The sequence below is a fragment of the Diplodia corticola genome (assembly GCF_001883845.1).
Source record: "Diplodia corticola strain CBS 112549 chromosome Unknown scaffold45, whole genome shotgun sequence".
NCBI lineage: Eukaryota > Fungi > Ascomycota > Dothideomycetes > Botryosphaeriales > Botryosphaeriaceae > Diplodia > Diplodia corticola.
The window spans coordinates 193,521-220,886 of NW_017971524.1; the positions used below are offsets into that span (position 1 = coordinate 193,521).

Genomic DNA, 27,366 nt, shown 5'->3' on the forward strand with positions numbered 1-27,366 from the left:
CCTCTGCGCGCTGCGCCCAGGAGGCTGGCCGAAGCTGTCTGCCCGTAGCCGGAGTGGGTGGAGGGTGCAGGCAGACCGGTATCACATGGCCATCTGTCCCACCGCGACAGGTCATCGCCAGCGAAAGGGACACATCCAACGGCAATGCGCCGAGAGAATAAGCAGAATGAAGCACAATGCCGCGCCCACACCTGCCCGCCTGCCCGCGCGCCCCGCCAGCTGGCATGCCCACAGCGGCCACAGCGGCCACAGCGGCCACAGCGGTGAACTGCAGTGCACGTGACTCTTATCGCGAGTGGGCCTCCGCTGATGCCGTGACGGGAACTCCGGGCGCATTGTCCGCAGCACGCAGCCCACGTCCCACGCTCGCGGCTCAAAGACAGCCAGCAAACACCGCTCTGCCTTTCGCCGCTCTCTTTCACGTGCGCGTGCACGTCGGCGACATTTTCACCGGTTGTGGCACCAGGCTGCCGCTCCATCACTGGTTAGCCGCGCGCCCATAGCTCTGCCTAACCGGGCTCCCTCTCCACGCTCCAACGCTCGCCTCACGACCTACCTCCTCCTCCTCCCCATCGCATCCACCCTCTGCCATACCCACTGCGCTCCAGGCCAGCTCCTGCGCAGCTTCAACCACACTCTCGTTTCCGACGCCCCGCCGGCGAGGCTCGAAGCAGCTCCGCCCCGTCCCCATACGTCACCGTACCGAGAGTCACCGCCTCCGCCTCAGCTGCTCAAGGCTGCCGCATCTGCACCATGGCGACCACCGTGCCCGTCACCATGGACACGCTCATCACCATCAAGATTTCCATTCAGGGGAGCAACAGGAAGTTCAAGATCCCCATGAGGGATTTGGGCGCTGGTGTCCTGCCCGGCAAGGTGAGTGAGCTCGAGGCTGGGTGATGGGCAGCTACCTTTCCCATCCGGGCAGCTCCGGAAATGTGACGCTGAGACTGACATACCTCCTGCCTTCCAGCTCCGCCAACTCCTCAACATCCCTCCCAACCAGGACGTCATCTTCGAGCGCTTCTCCGACAGCGCCGGCGCTTACATCACTCTCGACCCTGAGAACCCTCAGGTATACAAGACGCTGTTCCGCGCTGCGAAGGCCAAGCTGAAGCTTCGCCTGCGCGCCACCATCGTCGAAGACCCGGCCGAGAACAAGCCTATGGATGATCTCCAGTCCATGCTGGAGGCCGGCACGAGCATGCCTCCCATCCCGCTCCCCGTGCGCACTGCGCCCGCACTTCCCCAACACGCCCGGCCTCAGGCCCAGCCTCAGGCCCAGCCTCAGGCCCAGCCTCAGGCCACCTCCCCGTCGCCACCTCAGCCTGACCCAATGAGCACCGGCACCATTCCGCTCTACCCCTACGCCAGGCTGCCCGCTTTCCACAAGACCAACATGCGGGCTGCGAACTCCCCACCCGTACCGGCGCCTGCGCCCACCAAGCCAGAGCAGCCCGTTGACACCGAGGGCGAGGCACCCGTGCCTAAGCCGTTCCCTGCGCGCGACAGTAAGCGTTCTTGTTCAGCTTTCGGCCCAAGTTCTCCCGCACTAACGGCCACAGACTTCTTCTCCGAGCTTGCCGACATGTCCCGCGAGCGCGAGCTGGCTCTCCGTATGAAGGAATCAACCCCGGCGAACTTACTCTCCTGGTCCGTCTACTGCAACGTCTGTGACAAGCCCATGTCCAACGAGCACTACCACTGCAGCATCTGCGACGGGGGCGACTATGACCTCTGCGACAACTGCGTGGCATCTGGCTGCCACTGCCCTGGTGAGGGCCATTGGTTGATCAAGCGTTTCATCAAGAACGGCAAAGTCACCAAGAGCACCACCGAGAGGGTTGCTCCTAAGCTCAAGGAGGAGTTCGAGACTGAGCCTGAGCCTGAGCCTGAGGTCAAGGCTGAGCCCGAAGAGAAGGAAATGCCCGGTGCTTTCACGACTGAGAAGTTCACGGCTGAGAAGAAGCCGGAGCCGGCGCCGGAGCCCACCCGCACCTGCAACTCGTGCGTCAAGGTGTTCCCTGAGCGCAGCTTTGTCACCTGCGTCGACTGCGATGACTACGACCTCTGCATGTCGTGCCACGTTGGTTCGGAGCACGGCCACCACCCCGGTCACGCTTTTAAGCCTGCTACACCCGGCGTCATTGGGCCCCTGGCCCAGTTCCTCTGCGCGCCAGGCCGCAACGTCCGCCACGCTGCCGTGTGCGATGGATGTGAGAAGTTCATCTATGGTGTTCGCCACAAGTGCCTGAACTGCCCCGACTGGGACTACTGTGCCGAGTGCATCAAGGGGGCCAAGCAATCTCACCCCATGCATCGCTTCGTCCCCATCTTCGACCCTCTACCCGAGCCGCGCACCCACTCGGTCCGCCATTTCGGCATTTACTGTGATGGTCCTCTCTGCAAGGACAAGATGAACCAGACTTACATTGAGGGCGTTCGCTACAAGTGTGCGGTCTGTTTCGACACTGACTTCTGCGCAAACTGCGAGGCGCACCCCAGCAACCGCCACAACCGCACTCACCCGACCATCAAGTTCAAGACCCCGGTCAGGAACGTCAGTGTTACCACCATGGGCGAGGACAGGAATGGCATGCCTCTAGAGAACCTTGGCGATGGGGCTCCACGTTGGCCCTGCTCGGTTGGGAGTGGTTCTGCGAACGCCGCTACCCAGATCCGCACTGTTGCCGATCTCAAGCCCAAGGCGGGCGTTGCGTCCAAGACTGCCAAGGTCCAGATCAAGGACCTCCTCGCCGAGCCCATTGATGAGAAGACCCAGGTTGAGGACCTTGCGAAGACCACGCCCAGCCACGTGTATCCCGAGCCTGTCCAGGAGAAGGTGGCTGCGGCGTCTAGCCCCAAGTCTCCCGAGCCTGTCCAGGAGAAGGTGGTTGCGGCGTCTGAGCTCCAGGCTCATTTCCTCCGCGACACGGTGTGCGATGGCACCAAGATTCCAGGCAACTCCAAGTTCCTTCAGGTCTGGACTCTCCGCAACCCTGGTCCTCGTGCTTGGCCTGCTGGCTGCTCGGTTCGCTACGTTGGTGGCGACAACATGCTCAATGTCAACAACGAGCACCCTTGCAGCACAACTGACATTGCCGAGGCCACCGAGAGCAACGTTATCGGTCGTACGGTCCAGCCTGGCGAGGAGATCTCTTTCAGCGTTTTGATGAAGGCTCCGGCTCGCGAGGGCGTTGCCATCTCATACTGGCGCCTGAAGGCTGCTGACGGTACTCCCTTCGGTCACAGGCTGTGGTGCCACATCGAGACGACGAAGCCTATTCTCACTCCCCTCCCTGTTGAGTCTCCTCAGTCCACGGATGCCGAGCGCACTCTGGCCCGTTTGAGGGAGCTGCGCGAGCGTCGCCAGTCGAGGGTTCAGGAGACGGAGAACCACCGTGCTCTCCAGCGTGAGGCTATGCAGGCGATGGTGAGCCGCATGCAGAGACTCCACGAGGCGCAGGAGCAGATGAGGCAGCGCCAGAAGGTACTCAAGGCCGAGCTTGTTCAGAAGCAGGCCGAGCGTATTGCTGCTTCCCCTCCCAAGCCGACAGTGGAGGATGTTCCGGAAGCCGACTCTTCCGAGGCCACGGTCAAGGCTGAAGTCCCGGTCCCGGAAGAGACCGAAGTCAAGGCTGAGCCTTCGTCCTCGGAGGGCAGCCAGATGATCTTCCCTACCCTTGAGAAGGAGTCCCCCGTGAACAGCACTCACGTTCCCAGCCCGTCCGTGGAAGCCGAGAAGGCTGCCGATGCTCCCTCTTCGGTTCGTGACGAGACCGAGACCGAGACGGAGATTTTCGAAGATGCCGAGACGGTCGACCTCGTTTCCAGCGATGATGGCTTCCTCACCGACGAGGAGTACGATGTGCTCGATGCCAGTGACTCGGAGTTCCCTGCGTGAAAAAAACTATCCGTGAAAACAGACGGAATCTGAGGGTGCGCGGCTGCATCTGCCCAAAAGCAGCACAAGGCTGCGGCGCCGATACCTTTCCTTTTTGCAAGCTTCTGCTCTTCTCTCCACTAACCTTGGCGTGTATTCTCTCTGGATGGCTCTGGCGCTTGGCTAACTCGAATGGTATCACCCTGCACCAGCAACGGTACGGGTGGTCACCACGTGGACACTCCTTACGATGTTTTATGGATAAGGATTATGGGATAGGAATATGGGTACTTTTCTGCCGGTTCATTTCTTTCTACCCTCGACAGACGTAGTTTTCGAATGAAATTGAGTCTCCAATGAAGCAGGGTGATGCGGCATCATGACAGAATTCGATGAATTGAGATACAGGCGTGTTCGACGATTCGGCCAAGATCAGTAAGAGATCAACATCGAGGAGTCTACGGGAGCTTAGTTCAGCGGGTTTGCGAAGGCTTTCTGACCAAAAGAAGTAAAGCGCGTCCCGTTCGTCTGAGCCGAACATGACGAGGCTTTTGCGATGTGGATCTCAAGAGGCTCCGTAATCTGAAGCCAACTCACCAATCACGCCCGACGGTCGATCAATGATTTGACAATATGCGACGACTGCTTCACGTGCTCTCTCGTAGGTGTCTTTCGCCGGCCTCAGGACTCCAGCTCAGTGACGCCGCCGCCACATCACTCGTCGTCGCCGTTCGTACCCGTCTCTTCTCCTCGTCGAGTCATCACCAACACAGCTTTTCGTCGCCGCCACCGCCCCGAGTCATCGCCATGGCCAACCCCGCCCCCACTTCCCTTTCTCCGTCTACGAAGGCGTCGACGCGACGCTTCTTGGGAAAGAGACTCCGGGGATCGTCGAGCAGGATGCAGGCGGCGGACCAGCCACGCAGGTTCTCACCGTTGGATCCGTCGAAAAGCACGGACTTACCGAGGTTGAAAGGCGTGGTGTTTGATGTGGATGGAACGTTGTGTAAGTCGTCATTGTTCGGTTTGCCTTGCCCGGGTGGCTTCCATTGTGAAATTCGTTTGTCACGACACTTTGAGCGACTGGTGGCGATACGACCTTGAATTCCTACGTTTGCTCGGTGGATGTTCCATTGGCCCCCTTTGGGGAGGAGTTGCTGTGCCGAGATGATATAATCCGTTGACTGACCACGTACGGGAGGGGCCACATTAAAGGCGAGCCGCAGAATTACATGTTTGGAGAAATGAGGTGAGTCCTCCACAAGCAGATTTCCATCTACATGAGAAAGGGGGGGCAAACCAACCAGTCCCGTCTTTTCCACAGAGCAGCTCTGGGCATCGACAAGTCCACCGACATCCTCGACCACATCTACGCGCTCCCATCCGCGGAGCAGGACCCCGCCTTCGAGAAGATCCGCGCCATCGAGCGGCGGGCCATGGACTCGCAGAAGCCGCAGGCGGGGCTGGTCGAGCTGATGGACTACCTCGACAGCCGCGGCGTCCCCAAAGGCATCTGCACCAGGAACTTTGAGTAAATTCCACCCCCTGCACCTCCCTCTTGCCCCTCCCTCCCTCCCTCCCTCCCTCCCTCCCTCCCTCCTCTCTCCCGCTCTCTCGCCCTCTCTCTCTCTCTCTCTCTCCTAAAACAGAACCCAAAACCACAGCACCCCCGTAACCCACCTCCTCACCCGCTTCCTCGCCGGCCACCGCTTCCACCCCATCGTCACGCGCGACTTCCGGCCGCCCAAGCCGGACCCGGCCGGCATCCTGCACATCGCCGGGGCGTGGGGACTCCTCGAGAATAACGCCGCCGACGGCGTCATCATGGTCGGCGACAGCCTCGACGACATGACGGCGGGCCGCCGCGCGGGCGCGGCGACGGTGCTGCTGGTCGGCGAGCACAACGCGCACTTGGCGAGGCACGAGCACACGGATTTGTGCGTCGGACGGTGAGTGTGAAGTGAATGGGGGTGGCGATTTGTGTTTGTGTTTTTGTTTTTGTTTTTGTTTTTGTTTTTGCTTTTGCTTTTGCTTTTGCTTTTGCTTTTGCTCTTGCTTTTTTTTTTTTAACTCTCTCCTTCGTCTTCATGGTTGCCTGTTCATTGCTGACTGGTTGGCAGGCTGGATGACCTCATTGGTGTCCTGGAGAACGGCTTCGTTGGGCAGATTGGGCAAGGGGATGAGGAGCCGGATACGAGAGCGCAGGCGGAGCAGGCGTTGAAGGGGTAGTGATGTTTGTTGATTTATCGGGCGGGTTTTTCTTTTTTTTTTGGTCTCACAAGGACAGCTTACGTAGTCTTCTGCACGAAAACGCCAGAGAGATACAACGGAAGAAGGTATCCTTGCGGAAGTGATGCGTTGATGAGATGCTAAGGAATTCAAGGTATAGATGAAGTTTCATCGAAGACGATACGGAAACTACTTGTAGGGTTGATGATCAATCTCAGGTTGAAGGGCAGGAGAGACCCAGATACACGACAATTTCAGGGGGGGAGGTGCAAGAAACTCCAACAGTCAAACGCCCACCCATAATCACACAGCCAATCTAACTCCGCTCTTCTCCCAAACACTGTTCAAGCCTTTCTCCCTCCCTCACTCATAAGGTTCCGGAACACGCGCCTTACACGCCGGCGTCTCCACATGGTCGTGGAACGCGCAATCGAGGCCCTTCCGTACGTCGACCAGCTCGTTTTGGTGCAAGCACGCCAGAGCCTCGGCGAAGTCGATGGCGAGGTCGCCACCTTTCGCCACGACCCCGCGCATACTGTCTGAGAGCTTCGGCTCGCGCTCGCACAGGTAACGGTAGGCGGCAGTGCTGATGAGGAAGCGGCGCATGTGGTTGGGGCCCGGCGTGCCCTCGTACACGTACTCGAGGCGGTAGGGGGCAGCTGTCATGTTGGCGCGTCGGTAATAGGCGCGCACCTGGTCCATGACGTCGTTCCTGAGCCGCTCGATCTGGAAGCGCGTCGCCAGGACGTAGAGGCACATGTAGTGCTGCATGCTGTGGAAGTCGTTAGGGCCGCGCAGGTCGGCGCCGTACAGCCATCGCACGAAGAGTGCAAACGCAAACTCATCCAGATCTGGGAAGGAGAGCGCTGACGCCGGACCGGTAGGGATTGACACCGAGAAGAGGTCGGCAAAGTATGGGGAGCGCGACTTGAGTAGGTCGGTGTGCACTTTGAAGGATTTTCCCGTGTAGCCTGCGAGGATCTCGGTGACGGCAGTGCCGGGGATGAGCGTACTGAAGGGCGTATGTCAGCACATGGTGGACGACTTTGCTTTAGGCTTCGGGTTGTGACGTGTGGTTGAGACGAAGAACTTCGGCCTTGGAGGGGGGTGAACAGATGCTGGGATCAAGACCACTCACTCAGCATGATACTCGTCCGTCACTGGCCCGGCCAAACCAGATCGGAAGTTGTCGCTTGAGGGCTGTCGTGGGGTATTGGGTGGACGAGTTGGGCCAGCCATGTGCCGAGCTGGGGCAGGAAGCTCAGCTTGAGACTCGCGGGCAGAGACCGAGGGTCGAACGCTCTCAGCAAAGTGCTCGCTGGCAGACTTGACGCTCGTTGCTGAACCGCTGCGAGAGTGCCCCGGTCGGGATTGGGGAGGAGCCAGATTGGCAGGCTTGGGGGCGTTGGAAGACGACATCGAGACTGCTGCTGGTCTTGAGTAGGAAGGCCAGTGGGCATCCAAAAGTGCGGACTTCAAGCTGTGTAATGATAGTGCTCGAGATCTGACAAAACTTTTGCGGGAGGAAGACTGCTGGGGAGGAAGACACTGGGACGGAGTTGTGGATGGGTGAGAGACTGAAGAAGAGCGGCTCCTGAGAGAGCCATTTGGCGGGAGAGCTGAAGGCAAGCGCATTGAAATGGAAGTGGCCATGGGCACAGCCTTTGCCGTGAGTTGTAGCTTCCTGCTGTGGAAATGGAGGAAGGCGCTGTCCGGCGACCGTCCGGGTGCAATCGCGCCGATTTATATGGGGGAAACTGAGGACGTGGCAGGCCATGAACGACAAAGAAACCAATCCTGCTTGCATGGTAGTGCCCAAAATCTGGAGGACAGTTTAAGACACTGAGTCCACCCGCGACCTATCACCGATTCCTTCGGGATCTCGACGGGGCCAGACCTTGGCTACAACAAAAGAGCCGCCATCCGCCAAGAGATATCGCCTGATGTTTTTCTAAGACAGCCCGGCAGCCGTGCCCTTAAGAGACCGGGTGCCTGATTCCCCGTAACGCCCACCTCCGCACCCAGAAGTTGAAACAACGTGAAGACGGAACAGAGCATGTGCACAAGCGCGTAACCTGAGACCCTTGTATAAACTACAGCTACACCTCGAATGCGTCGTTGATGGGCATAAAGCGCGTGGTACGTTATTTCCTTAGATAAGATGCTTCGATCTGTGCAGCTTCTGTCAGTAATCATGGGCTGGCCACTCGTGGAATGGAACGACGCACCTGAAGTATGCTCGCAGGTAGACAACCTGCCATGCGCCAAGGCCAACCAGCATGCCCATAGTGCCGAAGGCGAACCACTTGACGCGCTCGTTGGTGCTCTCGTTGGTGTCGCGCAACCTCTGCTCGCGGGAGCGCAGGTACTCCATCTCACTGACGATCTCGCCGACAATCTCCTCCAGGCGGCGCAGCTCAGCCTCGACGGGCTTGAGCTTCTCGGTGTTTTGAATGGCGTTCCAGTCCTTCGCGTCGGCGCCAATGTCAATGTCGAGCTCGATGTGGCGGACCTTGCCGCCGCCTCCCCCTGTTGTTGCAAGCGCTGTTAGCGTCGAGTGCGGGCATTTGGGGTGGTGGGAGTGGCGAGTGACGCACTCTGGTCGAGGATGTTTTCGAAACACACGTCGAAGGCGGAGTCGGCAACGGAGGTGAAGGCGTATCTGTTTTCGCCGGCGACGTCTTTGGGACGGCCGTAGTCATTGCCGACAGCGTCCTTGATCTGCAGCGGAGGAAGATGCGGGTCAGCCACGGCGAGCTCGAGCTTGTGCAGTCGGCAGCGGCGGGTGGAGCCAACGTACGTGCATGTTCAGCCTCTGGCCATCGCCCTTGTAGCCGTCGGTAATGGTGGTGACGACAACGAGCTGGTCCTTCATGACGAAGTTGCGGATGCATCGCTCTTTGCTGGCCGACTCGTGGCCGGGGTGGGCTTCGACATCGAACTTGAGGGCGGAAACGGCGGGCAGGGTGACGAGGAGGAGCAGGCAGCTCAGGGCTCTGAGCAGCATCTCCATGGTGGGCGAATTGGGCGGGCGGCGGGTGGTAGAAAAGAAGTGCGAGCTGTCGTGCGCGCTCAGAAAGCCACACGTTGCTTCGCCAGATGGCGCTCCCTGAGCCTGGAGCATCAACGCCGGCCCGTGCGCCAGCCCGTCCGTCTCGCGGCGGGCGGTCAAACGTTTTGCCGCGCCTGCCCGTCCCATCCAGTCTTTTGTTATCGCCGAATCAGCTTCCCGCGTCTACTACGTATGTCATTGTTGTCCCGCTCAAACTCAGCTATCTACTCGCCCGGCAGCCTAGCCGCTGCAAAGGCCCTAGCCAGACTCACCGGCCTCCAGCTCCCTGCACTCCGTTCAGCCAGCCTCCGTATCTGTCTGCCCCATGCTCGCCGTAGATATCCTGGACCGAGCCCGTGAGGTAGTCATCGCCGATACCCTCAATCATGTCAGGCGTAGACTCCGGCACAGAGAGGGGCTCGTCTGCGAACCACATGGCTGAACTTGCGCTCATTTCCGGCATGGTGACTAGGACCTTGAGAATCGGTCGGCCAGACCGGCCTCCTGGGCCTGCACCATTCAAGGACTCTACCATGTCCTGGAATGCTCCCATGAGTCCTGGGATATCAGCCCCGTGTCTCCCGTTGTCGAACTCAGACAGGCTGTCGATTACACAAAACACCACCAATGGTCGGATGTTCTCCATCAGCGTCTGAAACAGCTTCCACTGGACCTGCGGACTTGATTCATGTATCTGTTCAAGAAGCTCGGGCTCCACGAAGGACGCGTCGTATCCGCGGAACTGCTCCAAGAACTGGCTGTTGATGTTTTTCATCATCCCCGCCCCACCCTCCAACGGATCACCTTCAGTGCTATGGAGACCACAGAAGAATACTAATGGGAGGCCCAGTCCAAGCGATGCTACCGTCCGCACCAGTTTTGCTGCCAAGTAGGTCACTGGTGAAGGGCGGTCTGGATTCCGTGTTCTTTCGCGCTCCATGTCGTCGACGACAAGAAGATCCGAGTCCTCGGAAACAAGCCAGTGCTCGAATCGAGGATGCTGCAGTAGATGCATGGCCCGGTGTTGATCGCCCACGGCCGGCTCGTATCCAGAGTTGGCAGCCCAGGCCAGGTCTTGCGGGGTCGTGGCCAGGTCCACACCGAAGAGATCGAGAACCTCATCTCCAGAGATTGTTTGGGACTGCTGTATCATGGGTGGCGCTTCGATGTACTGTGTGACGTTGACCACCGCTGACTACGGTATTAGAAAAAAGGATAAGGGAGTATTTGACTAATCGTAAACTTACACGTTGCATTGAAGTCTACGCCCCGACGGGTCGTGCATCAGCGATGATTCTCGATGCATATGGAGACAACTTACAGCTGGCCGTCTGAAGCTTTGCCCTCAGGAGCGATTCCAGTGCTCGGACGGACTGCCAACTCTCACACTGCTGCATTTCTATCCGTGCAATTCTCTCATGCAGTAACACAGTCAGCTTGTGCGCGAAATCCTCCGCTCGCGCCTGGATGGCACTGATTTTTTCTTCAACTCTGCTGTTGTAGCAGTTTTGCTGAAAAGTCGCTTTCACGGCTTCCTCTTTCGAAGTTCAGTCAATTTTCATCCAAGTGGGCGTCAGGAAACCTACTGAATCCGTTGCTATCCAACCAAGACAACATCTCTTCCGTTCCTTCCAGCACTGCAATGTATAGCTCTTCGGCTTTGCGGCTCAGATCATCGTCATTATACAGGCGCAGGCATTGGGCCACATTGTCAACCGTGTCGGTGAGCGTTTCTATCGTCTCCTGGACTTGCTTGAAAGTCTTCGCAATGGCAGTCGCCGCCTGTTGACTCTGAGCACTGGGCATACGTTTGCAGGTGAGCTTGGGAGTTTGAGCTTACCCCGAAGAAGAGTGCGAGCGCACCTCGGGCGATAGAGCAGTACTGATCGCTGGGTAGGAGCTCCAGCCATGACTGTAATGCAGGGGCTTTTTTGCCCGTGCTTCTTCCCGCCTTTACAAAGAGATTCCTCTCTCCCCGGAAACGGTACGCGTTCAGTGCCTCTTCTGCCTCTTTCTGAACGTCCTGCCACGTCGTTTTGCCGTATATGCTATGTTTTTCGAGAACTTTCTTGACTTGTTTGTTGGAAGAGCGCTGGGATAAGCCTTCTATCTTGGCTTTGAAGCGCTCTGTGAGCTGCGCGGCACTACTATAGGTAAGTCCGCCGCCACCGACTGGTTACGTATCTTGCTTACGTTTGCGAGAAATTCCGACGTGTGATGGGGGCGGGCGGCGCAAGATTGGCCTTAGCGATGGAATTCTGCCATGCAGGATGATACTCGGGAGCTTTGTGCTGCATGAAGCGAGCCACCATATCAGCCCCATTAGGGTACTGTACACCTCTCAGTGCCGGATCCATGGCTGTTTCTTGGAGGTTGGTGGAAAGCCGTCTCAAGGGCCACGTTCGCACCGCACAGCTAAGAGGCAAGATTGAAAGTTGCAACCGCAAAGGCTGAGATGATCCCCCACACACCGTCAAGGCAACAACGAGCGTAAATGCCGCATTACGGTTCTCCGATTCCTTGAAAGTTGCAGATCCAACCAGGGGCTGCTTGGGGGCCACTTGCTTCGATAAGCCATCTGTTCAGCCTTGCACAGTTTTGAACCAACCAGCATCATCGGCTTGCGCCAGCACACTGCACCACCTACTGTTCGAGGCTGCTGCATGCTCAGCTGATGTTTGGTGAGGATATTCCTTTCCAAAGAAAGCTGAGCTGCTTGCGTGGCTCTGATACGCCACCGCGATAGGTACATTGCTGACTCTAGTGCATGGGTTCATGCATGTGCAGATCCACATTTTTCAACGAGAGGAGGGGCTTGATGCAATTTGTAAGCCAGATATGGCAAAATCAATAGTTCAGAGCTCATCGTCTTCGTTGCGGCTCTGCGGTACTCACACGCTCTTATACCCGGGTCGACCATCCACGGCATGCTGGGTCGATCATTAGACTTATCGCTTATGCACCTCATCAGATCTCAGCAGTGACTGGACCAACAGCAATAGATCAACATGGAATCGGAGATAGAACATGCCCCTGTGGCGGATGACCCACCATCGACAGGAGCTCGAGACGACAATTTCCATTCCCAGCTGGAGGCCAAGGAGAATGCTGATATCGCCGAAAAAGTCGGTCAAGGAAAAACGCGACCTGATGGTGAGGTGGATGATTCGGGTGATGATGGCGCAGAGAGTGATGACCTTTTCCAAGGGGCCATAGAGCGCGATCATCGTTCTGAAAGTATTGCTAACCGTCGAAAGAAGCGCGACATAAGGAGGAGGCAGCACAGCAGGTACATGCTCCTTCTTGATGATCGTCTGGAATTTCTTGAAGAAGAAGTCAGAAAATTGAAGAAGGAAGGGATCAAAGAGGACGAAACAATCGAGCCCAAGCCTGCAATTCCAGACCTTCATCCTATGAGCTGGACAGATTACCTAATCGATAAGGGAGACGAGATCCCTCCAGTTCACCACGTAATCGATCTTCTCATGGACGAGCCGGTCATCTTCCAACGGTCTTCGCTCTGGGTAACCGAGGGAAAGGCAAAGAAAGGCGGTGTTGGCGGTGCTGGCTTTGACAAACTCCACTCGGGGACCATCGGCCCACAACTCACCACTCTTCCCGAGAGGATTCGAATTAATTGCCAACAGCTTTCTGAGGTGCTTGCAACTTCCATTACCGATGATGTCTTGTCACACACAGCAAACAAGCCGATGGTCTTGAGACGGCCTTTCAAAGTCCTCACTTATCACGAGAAAACAATCCAGATGTTCATGGCAAGGAAAGAGGAAGCTCTTTCAAAGGCCGAGAAGAATCACGGGGACGGGAAGATGGCCGTGGCAGAAGGAAGCAGTGATGGCAAAGGGCCTGACGTCGCTGTTGATGGCGATGCGGTATCCGAAAAGGTCCAGCCTGATGATCAGCCGGAGGCGGAATCACCCGAGAAGCGGTTGGTGAAACATCTTCATCTCCTCTTACGGTTCGTTGCGGACTACATCAAGCCAGCCCGAGAGAGGGTTGCCACGCAGCAACGCATCGCCTTCCAGGACGTTTACCTGCTTTTTGAACCAGGGCAGCTTGTATACGTGAGGCACCCCGAGCATCCACAGAGCGTCTGGCGGTTGCTCCAAGTCACCGGCGGCAACCGTTTTCTCCGGCCGTACGACACATACTTGGAGAACGAGGATACCGACTTCAAGAAAATGAAGCGGGATGCTTTCAGCCAGCTGACGCTTGACTGTTACTTTCTTGTCTTCGACGGCTCCAAATTTCAGCGAGTCTACAACCGCTTTTCCATCCGTTACTTTTCCGATGACCAGCAGATGAAAAATCTGTGGATCCTCCCATACGACACGGCGAAGCACTTGGGCCTCGTGGACGAGCCCACCCTCCTGAGCAACGGAAAGCAGTACAAAGACTGTACCGACCGAGCCAAAGTCTGTCATCGCTATTACCGTGGAAAGACGGTCGATCGTGATCCACAAGGTCGCCGCCTCAAGATTTCCACGGATTCCGAAATGGAAAGGATGATCTTCACAGAAACAATAGAAGGCACCGTAATCGTAGATTTTGAAAAGGTTTACCGCTACAACCCTGCATGGATGCCGCGGTTCAACGAGATCGAAGAGCACAAGCATCACGCCCGAGAATTCGAGATGGCCGACGATCCCAACTACGAAAATGTGCAAGACGACTTCATTTGGGATCAGCGCCGAAGGGAAGAGTATCTCGAAGAGGAGGAGACCGGTCTGAAAGCTCGGATGTGGGAGCGTGGAGAGGTCCAAGACGAAGACATCCTGTTACTGCCTGACAGAGTGCCTGCATTTGTACTTCGGTCGAGAAAATGGGGTAAGGCTTCTGTTTGAACATTACGGAGATATGCAGGGCTGACCTACAGTAGTCTACCTCCAGTTGGGTTACGAGGTAAAAGAGGAAGACAGAAAGCCCCGGCTGACTGAGGTCCTACCCAATGACGAAGCATGGAACGAGCTACAACTCCCTGGTGGGGATGCTGAACAAGGACACAAGGGTATCATCCAGAGTCTCGTCGGAAAACACCTCACAAGGGGCTTGGAGTTTGATCTGGTCAGAGACAAAGGTCAGATCCCGTTTGAGTATCGCCGTTGCTGGGGGGAATTCTCATGTGTATAGGCCGAGGGCTCATCGTCCTGCTTCACGGAGCACCTGATGTTGGGAAAACATCGACCGCCGAGTGTGTTTCAGGGGCAAGAGGACAGCCTTTGCTCCCCATCACTTGTGGTGAGTTCGCCCATGTCCACGTTAAGGTATCGCTAAAGGGTAAAAGGTGATCTGGGATTGCAACCGGAGCTTGTCGAGACCAATCTCAGCAGACACTTTGAACTGGCCCAAAGCTGGGACTGCATCCTTCTTCTCGACGAAGCGGATGTCTTCCTGGCCGAGCGCAGCCTGAAGGATCTGCAAAGGAATGCTCTGGTCTCAGGTACGCGTGCACACCTATGAATGAGAATGCTGTAATAACTACGAATGCTAAAATGATAACAGTCTTCCTCCGTATCCTGGAGTACTACGAGGGAATCCTGTTCCTCACCACGAACAAAGTTGGCCTGATCGATGAGGCCTTCAAGTCAAGAATTCACATGTCACTCCATTATCCGTGGCTGACGGAAGACCAAACCCAGCAGATATGGAGAAACCTGATACGCAAGGCGAAGACGACACAGAAGAACTTGGAGGTTAACGAGGCTGATATCTTGCTGTTCGCAATGAAGCACATGCGAGATCAAAAGGACTCCCCTTACGGCAAAGGACCAGACGGGGATGCACCCGGGTGGAATGGCCGGCAGATCAGAAACGCCTTCATGAGCGCCATCGCGTTGGCCGACTACGAAGCGAGAAAAGCCTCGAAGGACCAGGTCGTGCTCACTAAGGAACATTTCAAGATCGTGGCGAAGGCTTCGAACGACTTTGACAACTACCTGTGGAGGGTTCACGCCTTCCAATCCGATTCGAAACGCGCCGAGAAGAACCTGCAACGCTACGACTCCTACCAGCAGAGCCCGAGCACTCTGGACGGGAGAACGGCGGTGCAACGGCCGAGCTTCTACGACCAAGCAGCGAGGCCTGTCACTCCTGGCCGCCAGTTGAACCTTCCATCGGCGCGTTATCCGTATCAGGCACCAAGTCAACCCATCCATTACGGACAATCCGGCCTGCACGCGCCGCCGCCGCCGCAAGCATACAACGTACCTCAGGGACAGCAGCCCTACTATCCTCCCGCACCACAGCCGCCACAGCAGCATCACCAAACGGCATTTCCCAATCCCGCGCCGCAGTACAACCCTGGGATGCCACCGCCACAAGATTCTCCCCACCATTTCCCCTCGCAATACCAGGCACACGAAGCGGGAAGTGGACAAGCACCGCCGGTCCAGCCGGTCCAACCGGTCCAGTCGGTCCATCAGGGGCAGGTAATGCCGCCTCAAGCTCCATCTTCGGAGCTGGGGCAACAGTGGACAGGTTATCACAGTCAAGCATGAGCCAACCGATCATCCTGTTTTCTTCCTTTTTTCTTTTTTTTTTGATATGCCTTCGAGTCGGCAGCATGCTCTCTCGCCTCGTCAGTGAATGGACTCAGCTCTCCCCAATCGTTCTCAATTTGGGTCGTCATCACGTCGAAGAGTGCAGAAAAGATTCGTCCCAATTTCCTTGGGGGGAGATTGGTACAATAGATAGATTTTAGTACAGGGTTTGAACTACATTATTTACAATATCGTGACGCGTTACTTTTTTCTCTTTTCCTTTTTTTTTCCTTCGGTCGTGAAATAACCATTTACTGGCCATCAATGACAATGGTGGTCGGGGTGACCTGGGAGCAGACATAGTCGTCGGGGCCGTTCCCGCCGGCGCGGCAGTTGGTAGGAACGTCGCCCTCGCCGTAGAAGCCGACACTATATTCAATTACGTCAGTGACATTGGGAGTGCCAAAGGGGTGTTTTTTTCTGTAATTTGATCACTTACGCAGTGCCCAGCTCGTGGTACACACGCAGCGCGAACTCGCTCTCGGCGCCCGCGTACAGGGCGAAGCGGTACTTGGACTCGCCGCAGGTGATGACGGCCGAGGGGAGGCCCGGGTCGCTGGCCGAGCAGCCGAGGTCGGCGGCGTCCCTGCCGCTCAGCTTGAACGACACGGACTGGATGCCGTCGTTCTTGCGGACGGTGAGGTCGGCAATGTCGATGTTCTCGTACGTGGCCGGGTCGGGCGCGCCGGTGCTCTGGGGGGTAGGGGCGGCGGCGACCGTGGCGGCGGCGCCGAAGAGGGCGGTGGCGAGGGTGAAGCGCATTTTTTTGATCGATTAATGAGCGTTGGTGGTTGGTGGTAAGGGTGGTGGGATGTTTGGTGATTTTTTGTTGTGGGATTGAGAATTGGTGACGGGAGGTTGGCTGGTGAGGACGTCCTGTGGTGTTGCAAACGCAGGGACTGTTTATATACCTGTGAGTGGCATGCGGTGATCTCGTGGAGAGGAGGTAGCTCGACGTCACACGTAGCTATATTAAGAGCGAGGGTGGGCCCCTTTGGTGCAACGCCGCTCTTCTAGACGCTTGGCAGCTGTTCACTTGATATGCTCCGATGCGGAGAACTGCTACGGGACAATTAAGCTCGTGGATGGTCCGGAGAAAGGCCTCAATACGAGGATGGGCCGGCGGTTGATTGGCCGGAACGAGCTAGAGGGCGGTGGCAAGTACTTTTGCCGAAGCGCAGCACCCGTATAGAAGTCGTGGCGAAAACCTGCGCGCTGGCACTGGTCATACATACATGCACCGAGCCGCCATTGGTTTGCCGGCGCGCGCCTCGTATTGAAGAGCCGCTTCACGCCACTGACGTTGCACAGCCAAGCACCCACCAAACCTCTTGGAACCACGTTACTCTCGTCCCGTCGTCGTACTGCTGCGTATCCCGGACCTTCCAGATAGCCGGTTGGAATTGGGTTGCCGGGTGTTGATCATTCTATTCTTGGTCAAGCCGAATATTATGCGACTTCACCGAATGGTGCCTTCTGCGGAGGCCTCGGCTAGCGAACGGCGTCGAACCTCGCTCTTGTATTCCCCTTCATGGTACAGGTGGGTTCCGCAGCGGAAGGCTAGCGTCAAGTGATTTCTTTTTGCGATTAATGCGACTTTGACCTATCATACCCTTAGGATACGACCATGGCCTCGTTTTCTCTGCGAGTTAATGTAGTTCTGACCTATCGTGCCACATTAAAAGTACCGCCAGGACCCCCGGTACGAAAAACCCACAATCTTCGCGCTAGCCTTCGGCTGCGAGAGGGAGCTGTAGTATGATTTCCGAGATCGAACTGCTTGGTCGCTCGTGGTCCCCATAACTTTCATCATCAATCTGCTTTTGCAACACCTGATTATCCTGCACTGTAGACGTTTGACGGCGACTTCTCCTAGAGATTGAATGTGGCAAGGCTATGCATCTAACGAAAGAATGCTCTTCTCTAAACTGTCAAAAATCTAAAGATGTTGCAATTGGATGGTGTTGTCCAAGGCGATCGACGAATGCACGTCCAATTTGTGGGGCCTGAGATTTGTTACGCACTCCACAACTTCATCACAGTATGACGTGGAGGGGTACAGGGGGGTTACAGGGCTCAATACGAGCCGCCTTCGGTTCCGAGAAGGGACCGCAATCTACAATGCAGGGGGCCAGTGCATGTTCCGTGATGAAGTCATTTGGATAGTGCGTGTAATCGTTTCGTTCGAGCCATGGAAGAGTCTTAGATGCGTTGATGGTCCACTAGCGCAGTACGCGGGTTTGAAGAGAGCTGATAGCCCCATCGAGGCGTGTTCTTTCAGGCTTCAGATACATGTTTGTGAGTGTTTGACTCCCGCATTGCTAGGCAAACAAAGCCCTCAACAACACACTTGGAGTTCACTTACCCCGCGACTGATTAAGTCATAAATTTTCAGTTCTGCAGGCTCTGGTGATTTTACGGTAGAGCTTCGACCGCAGCCATGACCGCATCGTCGAAGTGGTGGTCTTGAAATGTGCTTCTCGGGTGGCCTGCATTCCTCATAGCGTATCGTGTTGGAGATCTCCGAGGCATGAAACGGACAATCGGCTGAGATTGATCTGAATGATGTAATAAGAGTCTTCTCGTCGTCCACAGCAAGCCCCGTGTGGAGAAAGGTGGGCCTGATCTCGCTGCATGCAAAGATTCTCTCCTCGCTAACACCGCCAATTGAGGACATCTAGTTCACCACGGGCAGTAGTAGCGGGTTCATACAGTAGACTCTGCAGCAGCTCACGATTAGCATATTCTCGAGAGACAAAGTTTCCACTAATCACTTGTAAATGCATTGGCTTGTGCGAATTTTCTCTCTTCACTTTCGATTCGTACCAAACAGGACCACCAAAACGCCATTTCAAATGCTCAATGCCCGATACTTCTCGGCACGGGAAATCTGAAGCGGCGATGCAGCCTCGACACGATCTCGACGTAATCCGGCTCGTTCTCCGGGGTCAAGATGCCGTGCCGGATGAAGAAGTCGAGGAGGACGAGGGCGGCGTCGGGCTTGAACTCGCCTCTGGAGAGGGCGGCCTGCACCTCGGGCGTCGACAGCAGCGCGAAGCCCTCGACCTCGCCGTCGGTGGGCCGCGGCTCGATGCCGTCGTCGTCGCGCAGCTCCAGGTCGTACACAAACTGTGACTCGGGCTGCAGCAGCCCCGTCTCGCCGCCGGCGCGCGAGTCGCGGACCAAGAAATACGACACGTTGCCCACGGCCTTGGCCCTCGCGCGCACGACGTCGGCGGGCAGGGCGGTCGCCCTCTCGGCCTCGCGGGCCAGGACGTCCATGGGCTTCTCGGCGGCGGGCAGGCCGGCGGCGAGGGTGTTGTCGAGCATGGCCGGGTAGGTGGGCTTGGAGCGGGCGCGGCGCGGGACCCAGAAGCGGTAGCGGTCAGTGTCGCGGTCGCGGTCGCGCACGTAGCAGGTCAGGTTGACGCTGCAGGCCAGCACGCCGAACAGCGGGGTGGCGGCGCGCTCGATGCGGAAGAGCAGCTCGCCGGCGTTGCCGTAAACGGGGTACAGCTCGCCGCGCCAGCCCTTGTTGAGCAGGGCAAAGTGGCGGGTCTGGCGCATGGCGGCCGTGGTGGCGGCGACGATTGCGGTGCGCTCGGCTTCGTCGATGCCCGACACCAGGATCAGCGTCTGCGACTCGGGCGACACGTCCCATGCCGGCAGGCCCGACAGCGTCTCGGCCACGTGCGGGCGCACGAAGCCCAGGGTTGCGTGGTGGTCGGCGACGTGCAGCGTGTACAGGCCGGCGACGGCGTCGGTGTAGGCGTCATTGTCGAGGTCGGGGCGCGGGAAGCTGGGCGCGGTCAGTCGTGGGCGACGGTGGGCGACGACGGGCGACGACGGGCGACGGCGGCAGGCGGAGAATGCTCGGATGGAGGTGTTGAGGAAGGAGCAAAGGGACGGAGGGTCAAGGGACGCGAAGGGACGCACTTGTCGCAGTCGTTGACCAGGTCGAGGTTGGACTTGCCGCGCGCCGCAAACGACGGCCATTCGCTGGCGGCCGACTCGATCTTCTCCATGGTCTCTGGGTAGGCTTTGGGCGGCTGGATCAGGCTGGATCAGGCTCCACTCTCGGCTGGCCAGGTGCTAGTATTGATGCAGGTGAAAAGGATGATGGGTTTGCAGGCGAGAGCTACGTGGCCAGTGGCCGTCGCCGCTCACTGCCATTTGTAACGGGGGGCCCCAGCATCCTTCCTTGTTACGGCGTCACAGCGTCTTCGTTAGCCCGAGCTGGTCCGAGCATCCACGATGGGGCTGATGAGCAGCCGCCCCGAGCCTCGAGGCGTGGTGGAGCGAGTCGGGCGACACGTCACCGCCAGCGCCGTGTGATGCTGCGCTCTTCGCACACCACATGCGCCTGCCCGCGCGAGAGCTGCTGCCCGCCTGCCACTGCCAGAACAGCGAGTGCCGAGACGCAACCCGGGCCCCGCCTGCCCCGCCTGGAGCCGAGCTCAGTGGGCCACTCCCACACTCCCAACCGGGCAACTCTGCTCGCCGTCGCCGTTTGGGGCATCCCTCTCGGAGCACACGGCGCGGCCGCCCAATCAGAGACGCGCATTCCGTTTGCAAGATGAATCGGCATCCGAGATCGATCTAGCAGCAGCGTAGCAGCTCGGCGGGACCCAGTCAGCATGGATGGGATGCAGAGGTAGAGCCATTTTGGTATGACTGAGGCCGGAACGGTCCGTCCCGCGGACATTCTTCCTGACCGGGCTGATCTCCGTACCTCCATGCGAGTGTTTGGCTAGTGCCACCTGCACCCACGAGCCAGACAACCTTGCTTTCGCCGTGGCTGATTCGTGCCATGCCATCGAACAAGTCCAATGCCGTTGTCGACATCTGGCGAGCGCAGAGAATGCAGCCATGTCATCGCCTTCCTCTGGCTGTCCGCCCAGGTGATTGCGTCCTTGATCTGCTCGTGACAGGGCGCAAGACGAAGATGGTATGAATGCCGCCGAACACTCCGGAGAAGTCCATCTTGCGCCTGACCTCTCTGCGGGGTTACAAGTGACAAGTGAAGATGCCGACAAGAAGCAATTCTCCGCACGTCCAACGGCCAACCAGGCCTTCGTCTCCTTGACTCAGAGCCCCATCGCTTAGCAAAAGGAACGAGATGCAGCTGATGCGATCCGTCACACCGTTCGAATGTGCGCAGAGATTGTGTCAACGGTTTGCCGTGTTTTGCCGGTGAATTCAATACCATCAAGCTCAGAGTGGCGCACGGGAAGAGATAAGCATGTGCCTCGATCGATAGTGTTAGTCTATACAATCTACCTAGCCATGGACGCCGTCTCCGCGACTACGGTTCTTTATCGGCTGGAAAGGGCCGAGGAAGCCTATTGTTGATCTCAGGCGTCTGTGCGTCGGCTTCACGGAGATCACTACGATGTCGACAATCGGTGCCAGTAGTGGTTGTAAGAAATTTCACACTGTGCTTGAAGCCAAGGGTTTGCGGCAATCGGCCGCACCGAATCGTGCCTGAGTCAGGGGAAGCCGATCATTCAACAACATCGGAACCACTTCACTGCGCTAGGCGACCAGAAACCAGCTGAACGCCCGTTCTTGTATCTTACTGGACCGAACTTTCAACATCAAACAGAGCTTGGGCCTATGGTGAAAACTAGAAGCCTGTCTTTTTTGCGGCTCGGTCCCGGGTCAATTTCCTCTCTTCGCTTGGCTTACGAAACGATGAGAAAACTGCAATGAAACCTCGTCATTGCCGGATTTGGGAGCATGCCCAGAAAGTCATGATGATATATGAAGCATCTGGGCATTTGCCATCACAGCGTCAGGGTGCCTCGAAACCTCCGCGTTCCAAGGCAAACGTCAGCTATGATTCCCAATCTCAATCCCCGTCCAATAGTAGCCTTCCACGAGGCTTACCGCACCCCGGAAACTGTTTCTGAGCAGAGCGATCGCCACGCATAATTGGGGCGAGCGGGGGACGCTGTGAGACTCTACGTGTGACAGACTGTGAGGCTGATTGATAGAGGTAGTTTGATTGGCACGGCTGCTGCCTGTCAGCACACGCCCGGGCCCAAAGAAGGTCCACGGCCCCGGGGTTAAGGGCCAGAATGACGTGGGCTTGGTGGTTAAGGTTCAGAGGCACTAGGGAGGGGCGAAGATCGCGTCGCTGACCGGCAGGCGCAGTCCGATGCCATCTAGGGCCATGCACGCAACAAGCTAGTGCATGCCGAGTCTTGTGACAGGGCTGGCTGCGGGTGGTTTTGCCGGTGGGGCGCGCCCCCCCACGCAGCAAGACGACGGTTGGGGCTGAGGCTTGCTGCACGCGCAGCTGAACGCTGGACCCGCTCTCCGGCTTTCGACCAAACCGAGCATACGTGCCGGCCGGTTGACAAGCCTTTGCGCCTGTCTTGCTCTCCGCGAGCCCATTTAACCTCCTCCTCTTCCGCATCCCCGTGTCGCCAAACCACAGCGATACGAGATTCAGTCGGACCATGGAAGACAGCACGATGCACTGCGCCGTCTGCGGAGCCTCGATAGCTGAGCGTGTATGAACCTCCTTCACACCACCTCACGGCTTGCTTGTTGTTGACAAACACCCCCGCAGCAAGCCGCAACGCTACTAAGCGACCCCGCCAGAGAGCTGGAGCAGGTGAAGGAGCACTTCGACACGAAATGGGGTCCCTCGAGATTCACCACCGAACTCGGCATCGACGAGCTGCCAGCCACCAATGCCGGCAAGGGCTTCTTCACCGCCGACGACGACGGCCGCAGAGTGACACCATGCTCCTCGGACGAGTCCGTCGCCGGGGCGGACCGCTACTACATCCCCGTCCACAACTACTGCCTCGCGCTGGCAAAGCGCATCCTGGCCTCGCGCCACGGCCGAATCTGCAGCATGCGCCAGTTGTGGAAAGTCCTCCGCACCAGGTGTCTGTCGTCCGTCGCCAGCGGCCGAGCGGAACCGCTGGCGAGGATCGACGCTCCTGACGGCTATCACCTGCCGCCCAGAGAGGCGGATGCAGACGAATACGACGGTTGGGTACGCTGCAGTTCCCAATCCGGCAATGTCCGAGCTGACGAGAGAATGACCATCAGTGCACGGCAGACGCCTGGGACATCCCCGACCTGACCGCGGGCGTCCTCGCCCAGATGACGCCCTCGAACCCTTCTCTGGACGACGCCTCCTCCTCTTCCTCCTCCTCGGCCGGCTTCCGGGCCCGGTTCGAGCGGCTGCCGCAAGAGCTGAAAGACCACGTCCTGTCCTTCGTCTTCACCGAACACCACTTCCCGCCCGACTGCACGCGCCTGATGCCGCAGACCGCCTGGATGGACCTGCTGATGCAAGCGCAGCTCGTGCCGTACCTGTGGGACCTGCGGCGCGACGAGGTGGAGAAGAAGGTGGCCGAGGGGCGGGCAAGGGGGGTCGAGTGGGACTTCGAGCTGCTGGTCCGGCGGCTCTGCCAGTCGCGCTCGGCGGCCAACGGCGCGTCCTTGTCGAGCATGCCGGACGGCCTGCGCAACCGGCAGCGCATCTGGGAGCTCGTCGAGGCCATGCACATAGGCGACTTCCTCCCGTTGACGACGTCTGCGAGCCCCAGCGGTGCCCCTGACGCCGGCCGACCACCCGCGGCGATCCCGCGATACTGGGACGAAGAAGGGACCCTCCAGTACCCGTTGGTCTGGATGCGGAGACTGGCTGGAGCTGGAGCTTGAGCGTGGGCTCTGGCTTCAAGTACAGCGCTGCGCTCACATAATCCTTGCACCCGCACTGCAGGCAGCACCCCAGCCGCGCGGCACGCTAATGCTTGTGTGAGTCTCTCGCAAGCCATGGGCGCGCGCACACATCCGACTGCCCACCCGCAATGCCCAACCACTCCAACCACCGACCGTGTCTCCGCGATACAAAACAACCCACCCCCCGCATCGTCAACCAGCAAAGCCAAACAAAAAAGGGGAAGAAAAAAAGAAAAAAAGAAAAAGAAAAAGAAGAAGAGAGATGAAAGTCCTCCTAGTCGGCGCGACCGGCTTCGTCGGCTCCTTCACGCTGCGCCTGCTGCTGGCCGACCCGGCCGTCAGCGCCGTCGTCACCCTCACGCGCTCCGCCCTCAGCGCCTCGCCCTACATCCACTCGCGCCACCTCGAGTCGCCCAAGCTGATCGAGATCGTGCACGCCGCCGCCGCCGCCGACGACGACGACTCCGGGACCTACCCGGCCGCCCTGCTCGACCGCCACCTGCGCGGCGTGCGCGCCTGCCTCTGGTGCGTCGGCGGCCGCCACACGCAGCGCGGGCGCGGGCGCTGGCCCACCGACGCCGACTACGTGCGCGCCAGCGTCGACTTGCCCGTGCGCTACGCCGAGGCGCTGCGGGACCGCGTCGTCGAGGCCGCGGCCGAGGAAGGCGGTGGTGCCGCCCCGTCGTCGCCGCCGCCGCCGCCGCCGCCGTTCAGGTTCGTGTTCTGCAGCGGCCATGGGGCCGAGTGGGATCAGGGGAAGAGCCTGTGGGTGATGGGGCGGACGCGCAAGGTGAAGGGTATGGCCGAGAAGGCCCTGTTCGAGCTGGCCGAGAAGGAGGGGGGCGGCAAAGGGGCCCGGCGGCGGTTCGAGACGTACAGCGTCAGGCCCTGTGGCATCTACCAGAAGAATCCGAGCGTGAAGGATCTGTTCATGACGTCGGTCGTGTTGCCGAGTTGTCATGTGGAAGAGCTGGCGGCCGTCATGGTCGAGATCGCTAAGAATGGGAGCGAGGAGCAGATTGTGGTGCATGAGCGGATCAGGAAGTGGGGAGGAGAGCTTTTGAAACAGACCGGAGAACAGTGACGCCGAAGATGTACATGGCGAGCAGAGAATTTCCGAGTTTAACCAGGTGGGTGCGTGTCTGACGGGAACAGAGTGCCCGGATGGAGGTAATGGAATGGCGGCGTAGGTCATATGACTGTTTAAGATATTATTGATGAGACTTTTCAAGGAATGAGGTAGATTGAACATTGTTGTACAACAGGTAAAAGAATTGAGAAAGCAATGGGGGCCACGGAAACCTTCCCTATTGGTCGAGATGTGACCACTTTAGAGCATTTGAACTAGGCCATACTTGTCCACATATGGCCGCGAGGACCCGACGCATATATAGCTAACATCATGTCTGGTCTCGGTGTCGAAGCCGCCCCTCTGGGACCAGATGGCCTCCATCTCCTCCCTATGCTTCGACTTCGGCTTTCCCTCCTTCAGCCTCAGCTTCTCGAAGAAGCAGTAAGCGGCATAAAAGATATTGGCCGTGTTGCCGACATTGGGGCCCTTCTTGCTGCGGAAATTGGAGAGCTGGCCGGGGGCGATCTTGGTAGGGGCGGTGTACATGGCGGAAAGGTCGCGGCAGAGTTGGGCTTGAGTGACACCGGGCTTCTTCAGGTGGGCGTCTAATTTCTTGCGGATCTCGTCGCACGTATCATATATCTCGACGGTGTCATCCTCTTCGCCAACAAGGTGGATGTCGGCCAAGTCAGCAGCGGTGGCGGCCTTGTCCTTGGAGGCAGCTTGTGACCCTGTTTTGCCGACATCATCCGCCTTCTGTTTCTTGTTGCCACTACTGGCAGTGGGGAGCTTAATGCCGTGCATGTCGCGGTACTTGAAGAAGGCCCACGCATTGTAGTAGCAGTCAGAGTTTAACCCCTTGGTTGAGCCGCTCTGCCTGAGGAAGTTGTTGTATGACTTGTTGGAGACGCCGAGCTTATCGCAGAACTCGCCGACTTTCATGCCACCATTGTCGATGAGGCGACGGATCATGCGGCGGACTTGGTCAGGGCTCTTGTCAATCGGTAGGCCCTCGGTGGCGTCACGGAAGTCGGAGTCATCGAAGGCCGGGGATTCATCAACGCGACCGCGCTTTTTGCCGACATTTGGCATCGATGAAGGAGGAGCTCCGGGCTCACCAGCCAAGTCAATGAGGGTAGGTGACTGGTGTCCAGTCTCAGTGGGCGCAGCTACACTACGGGTAGTCCATCATACCTGTGTCATTATGTTGTACTAGACGAGAGTTTGCGACAAGGTTGCTGTCGTCTGACGGCTGTATGGATGGTGGAGCAGAAAAGTGCTGAGGGCGGTGCCCGGGGCATCTGATCTGTCGGCGGTGACGTCGACGCGTTGTATTGTTTACTTCAACGCGACCCTGACCCGCCCCCACGTGACTTTTGACTTGTGACGTCTCACTTCTCGCTCGTTACGTCTGTATGATCCCTTAATGGGCTGATGAAAGTTTCCTCGCGTGATTTTTCGGAATCACTGCCGGATTGGCACTGAGAAGGCAACGCTTAGGCTTACAATGCGTGAGGAGCCATGCTGGAAAGATGTTGATTTGTGTCGCATACAGTACACATGCTTTGCCAAGCCGCCGACATCCCTAATAGCCCGTGTTTTACATCCAATCACCCGACGCCCGATCCATGCAAGCCCGCCTCATGCCTTTATGCTGAAAGTTTGTCTTCTCTTGGCCGCCGTAGCCTTGCCCTTTGGCACCATCAGCGGCTCTGGCGCCTCGAAGGCGGGGGCTGTCAAAGCTTTCTCGATGACGGCGTTTCCGTCGATCAGCGTGCCCTCCTCCCGTCTCGTCTGCTCCAGCTCGGCCCTTCGCTGTCTCGTCTCGTCTAGGTACTTCTTGCGCTCGGCCGTCATGGCCCACTCCTTGGGAAACTTGTGGAAGACCTTGGGTTTGTGGTGGCGGAAATCAAAGGGCATGTCTGCGAAGGTGTCTTTGGGGTTTCTAGCTTCGTTGAGTAGGTCATTGATGACGTCTCCCAGGTAGCGCTTGTTCTGGGCCGGAGTCTCGAAATGCTCCGCGCTCATCTTGACAATCTGAGTGTCGGGGTTGTAGCGGGGACCAGCGAGCTTGATGAGCTTGTCGCGCTGCACCTGGGTGAGGTTGGGGAGATCGGGGACGCTGAACTCGACAACCACCTTGCGCTCTGCGGGATGGTGCTCGCCCATGTACGTAGTGTGCCGGAAGCGGAGCGGAGTCTCACTGGTCGGGGGCTGGAAGGGCTTCGCGTATTCTGCACGGCATTGTTAGCACCGAAAGCCATTGGGCAGGCAGGAGTGCGCAACCCACTCGCTAGCAGCGGCATCTCCCAGGCGGCGATGCGCATGTACTCGCGGATCTCGCGCTGCTGCTCCAACTCGGCGTGACCGGTCGAGGTGATGTCGTCGCCGTGCCACTCTTCATCCTCGCCCATGTCGGCCTCGCCCTCCATCCAGAAGCCTTCACGCACGGGACGCTCTGGTCGTTCATTGTAGCCCGACAGCAGGGACGGGTCGATGCCTGATAGGATCTGGTGCAGGGCCTGGCCTTTGGTGGGCAGATCGTCGCCGAGCACGCGCTTCAGCTCCTCGAACTCGTGATCAATGCGCTCCTTCTCGCCCTCGGCATCGGCATCGGTGTCGTCCTTGGCGCGCGGTGCTGGGGTGGTGGAGAAGCATCGCTGGGGATGCCATGGGGCGGGCACGTCGCGCTGGCATCGCCGTGCTGTGCGCAGAGGGGAGATGTGGACGGCGCGGGCGTGGAAAGCCAGGCGCTTGGCGGCGGAGGCCATGGCTGGGGGCGCAATGGGGAGGGGCTGGCTTGGGGAGGGTGGTGGTGCTGGCGGCGCTTCTCCAGAATCTTTGCGGACCACCGAAGCTCCCGCGG

At 58.2% G+C, this 27,366-nt stretch overlaps 12 protein-coding genes across 12 annotated transcripts; 5 read left to right on the top strand and 7 right to left on the bottom strand.

Annotated features, from left to right (window-relative positions):
- Nucleotides 1–753: 753 nt before the first annotated feature.
- BKCO1_4500066 (zz type zinc finger domain protein) lies at nt 754–3,904 on the top strand (the record flags this gene model as incomplete). Its single annotated transcript, XM_020276228.1, has 3 exons — nt 754–876; nt 974–1,511; nt 1,566–3,904. The coding sequence occupies 3 exons, from the start codon at nt 754–756 to the stop codon at nt 3,902–3,904; spliced, it is 3,000 nt and encodes a 999-aa protein (XP_020127954.1).
- Nucleotides 3,905–5,115: 1,211 nt separating this feature from the next.
- Nucleotides 5,116–6,112, top strand: BKCO1_4500067 (had superfamily; the record flags this gene model as incomplete). The annotated part of the gene is made up of 4 exons (XM_020276229.1): nt 5,116–5,132; nt 5,208–5,414; nt 5,548–5,832; nt 6,004–6,112. The coding sequence occupies 4 exons, from the start codon at nt 5,116–5,118 to the stop codon at nt 6,110–6,112; spliced, it is 618 nt and encodes a 205-aa protein (XP_020127979.1).
- Nucleotides 6,113–6,475: 363 nt separating this feature from the next.
- Nucleotides 6,476–7,531, bottom strand: BKCO1_4500068 (btb poz-like protein; the record flags this gene model as incomplete). The annotated part of the gene is made up of 2 exons (XM_020276230.1): nt 6,476–7,124; nt 7,251–7,531. The coding sequence occupies 2 exons, from the start codon at nt 7,529–7,531 to the stop codon at nt 6,476–6,478; spliced, it is 930 nt and encodes a 309-aa protein (XP_020127952.1).
- Nucleotides 7,532–8,264: 733 nt separating this feature from the next.
- BKCO1_4500069 (endoplasmic reticulum vesicle protein 25) lies at nt 8,265–9,125 on the bottom strand (the record flags this gene model as incomplete). The annotated part of the gene is made up of 4 exons (XM_020276231.1): nt 8,265–8,283; nt 8,341–8,641; nt 8,710–8,833; nt 8,913–9,125. The coding sequence occupies 4 exons, from the start codon at nt 9,123–9,125 to the stop codon at nt 8,265–8,267; spliced, it is 657 nt and encodes a 218-aa protein (XP_020127953.1).
- Nucleotides 9,126–9,432: 307 nt separating this feature from the next.
- BKCO1_4500070 (uncharacterized protein) lies at nt 9,433–11,521 on the bottom strand (the record flags this gene model as incomplete). Its single annotated transcript, XM_020276233.1, has 6 exons — nt 9,433–10,355; nt 10,412–10,426; nt 10,486–10,701; nt 10,751–10,946; nt 11,005–11,308; nt 11,358–11,521. 6 exons carry the CDS (start codon nt 11,519–11,521, stop codon nt 9,433–9,435), a joined length of 1,818 nt encoding a protein of 605 aa, XP_020128014.1.
- A 651-nt stretch (nt 11,522–12,172) lies between these two features.
- BKCO1_4500071 (aaa family atpase) lies at nt 12,173–15,679 on the top strand (the record flags this gene model as incomplete). The annotated part of the gene is made up of 5 exons (XM_020276234.1): nt 12,173–14,009; nt 14,062–14,259; nt 14,313–14,420; nt 14,467–14,622; nt 14,685–15,679. The coding sequence occupies 5 exons, from the start codon at nt 12,173–12,175 to the stop codon at nt 15,677–15,679; spliced, it is 3,294 nt and encodes a 1,097-aa protein (XP_020128013.1).
- A 293-nt stretch (nt 15,680–15,972) lies between these two features.
- Nucleotides 15,973–16,483, bottom strand: BKCO1_4500072 (major allergen alt; the record flags this gene model as incomplete). The annotated part of the gene is made up of 2 exons (XM_020276235.1): nt 15,973–16,090; nt 16,161–16,483. 2 exons carry the CDS (start codon nt 16,481–16,483, stop codon nt 15,973–15,975), a joined length of 441 nt encoding a protein of 146 aa, XP_020128016.1.
- A 2,097-nt stretch (nt 16,484–18,580) lies between these two features.
- On the bottom strand, nt 18,581–19,746 carry BKCO1_4500073 (thiamine pyrophosphokinase-related protein; the record flags this gene model as incomplete). The annotated part of the gene is made up of 2 exons (XM_020276236.1): nt 18,581–19,520; nt 19,658–19,746. 2 exons carry the CDS (start codon nt 19,744–19,746, stop codon nt 18,581–18,583), a joined length of 1,029 nt encoding a protein of 342 aa, XP_020128015.1.
- Nucleotides 19,747–22,185: 2,439 nt separating this feature from the next.
- On the top strand, nt 22,186–23,407 carry BKCO1_4500074 (factor for adipocyte protein; the record flags this gene model as incomplete). The annotated part of the gene is made up of 3 exons (XM_020276237.1): nt 22,186–22,239; nt 22,299–22,733; nt 22,790–23,407. 3 exons carry the CDS (start codon nt 22,186–22,188, stop codon nt 23,405–23,407), a joined length of 1,107 nt encoding a protein of 368 aa, XP_020128018.1.
- A 283-nt stretch (nt 23,408–23,690) lies between these two features.
- BKCO1_4500075 (nad-dependent dehydratase) lies at nt 23,691–24,512 on the top strand (the record flags this gene model as incomplete). The annotated part of the gene is made up of 1 exon (XM_020276238.1): nt 23,691–24,512. One exon carries the CDS (start codon nt 23,691–23,693, stop codon nt 24,510–24,512), a length of 822 nt encoding a protein of 273 aa, XP_020128017.1.
- A 246-nt stretch (nt 24,513–24,758) lies between these two features.
- BKCO1_4500076 (calcineurin is a calcium-dependent) lies at nt 24,759–25,703 on the bottom strand (the record flags this gene model as incomplete). Its single annotated transcript, XM_020276239.1, has 2 exons — nt 24,759–25,643; nt 25,695–25,703. 2 exons carry the CDS (start codon nt 25,701–25,703, stop codon nt 24,759–24,761), a joined length of 894 nt encoding a protein of 297 aa, XP_020128020.1.
- A 438-nt stretch (nt 25,704–26,141) lies between these two features.
- Nucleotides 26,142–27,271, bottom strand: BKCO1_4500077 (mitochondrial ribosomal small subunit component protein; the record flags this gene model as incomplete). Its single annotated transcript, XM_020276240.1, has 2 exons — nt 26,142–26,734; nt 26,791–27,271. 2 exons carry the CDS (start codon nt 27,269–27,271, stop codon nt 26,142–26,144), a joined length of 1,074 nt encoding a protein of 357 aa, XP_020128019.1.
- Nucleotides 27,272–27,366: the final 95 nt, after the last annotated feature.